This window comes from Austrofundulus limnaeus, unplaced genomic scaffold, assembly GCF_001266775.1.
Source record: "Austrofundulus limnaeus strain Quisiro unplaced genomic scaffold, Austrofundulus_limnaeus-1.0 Scaffold1957, whole genome shotgun sequence".
NCBI lineage: Eukaryota > Metazoa > Chordata > Actinopteri > Cyprinodontiformes > Rivulidae > Austrofundulus > Austrofundulus limnaeus.
In genome coordinates, this window is record NW_013954359.1 from 32,262 (window position 1) to 33,517 (window position 1,256).

The 1,256-nt window shown below is 39.3% G+C and overlaps 1 protein-coding gene across 4 annotated transcripts in view; it reads left to right on the forward strand.

Moving 5' to 3' along the window:
* LOC106536753 (uncharacterized) overlaps positions 1-1,256 on the forward strand; it is a gene marked incomplete at its 5' end in the record, with an annotated part of 12,828 nt that overhangs the window by 2,012 nt on the left and 9,560 nt on the right. For 2 of the 4 annotated variants that reach the window (XM_014034074.1, XM_014034077.1), the window contains 1 exon segment: positions 569-783. In XM_014034074.1, coding sequence (XP_013889528.1) covers positions 569-783 — 215 coding nt within the window. 4 annotated transcript variants of the gene reach the window in all.

Below are 1,256 nucleotides of genomic sequence, written 5' to 3' on the forward strand. Positions count from 1 at the left end.
ATGCTGCTACAGCTGATATATATTTGTTGTCAAAATACCTTTTAGTACATATGTTGTTAAAATAAAATGATCATTTTACTGATATGTATAAAGACTGCAAAGGCTGAAAAATCTTCAAGTCTGGATGAAATTGGAGGTAGTTTGAGGATTAAATTTTTTATGCTTTTTAAGCTAAAAAAAGGGGGGGTCGTATTATACATGAGATATTATACATGAGATCATATTATACATGAGATCGTATTATACATGAGATCGTATTATACACGAATAATTACGGTAATTACTGTTTTATTTATTTATCACCAAGTCACAACAAAACTAATTTCAGGACACCATATGTTTTACACAGTGGTTCAAGCCAAAGCCAGAAACACAGGGTCTGTTTCAGTTCGGTTCATTCTGCAGTACATTCAGCTGTTAAATCAACAGGTTCAGGAGGGAAACCCAGACCTCCTTCCACCTGCAACACTCTCCTGCTGCTTATTTCAAACTGTGTATTTTAAAAACACAAAGTTTGAGAAGGTCTTTATTGGTCTTGGCTTGTCAACATGATGTGATGTGTTGTCAGATTCCTTTAGATTTCTGTGTGCAACAGGAGACCMTCAGCGAGAACGTCTCCACAGAACATTTGGATTTTCTGTTGGCGAGGAAGCAGTGGAAGAAGATGGAGGAGGAGGTCAAAGGTCAGCCCATCCCCAAACCAGGACTCAAAGCTCAGGGGAGCTTTCAGGGCACCCACTCTGCATTATACCCACCTACTCGCAGCCCCCGCCTCCAACACAGGTAGTACTTTTATTAGTACTTTAAAAAAATGAGTTTCTTTTTTAATTGTTCCTGATTTTACATCTTTAATCTCCTGCCACTTGTAGCACTTTGAGATTTTTACTAATGAAAAGTGTGTTACAAATTAAATTTATTATTATTATTGTTATTATTATTATTAGAACGTGATGTTAAGCTCAAAAAAGTCAATTAGGGGTGTCCCGATACCGATACCAGCATCAAGTACTCGTACTCGTAAAAGCCGGCCGATACTCTTAACCGATACCACTTTTATCCCCTCCTGTGCTGCGCTGCAGCATAAAGGGTAAACAATCCATACCAGGCGGGGGCGCTAATGCACTGACAAGTTATTTCCAACCGCACCCCCGAATAACAGAAGAAGAACGATGACGGCATAATGTCAGCAGTTTGGAGATATTTTAAGATCGGCACGGAGGAAACAAACCAGCAGACTGTCTGCTGTGCTCTGCTAA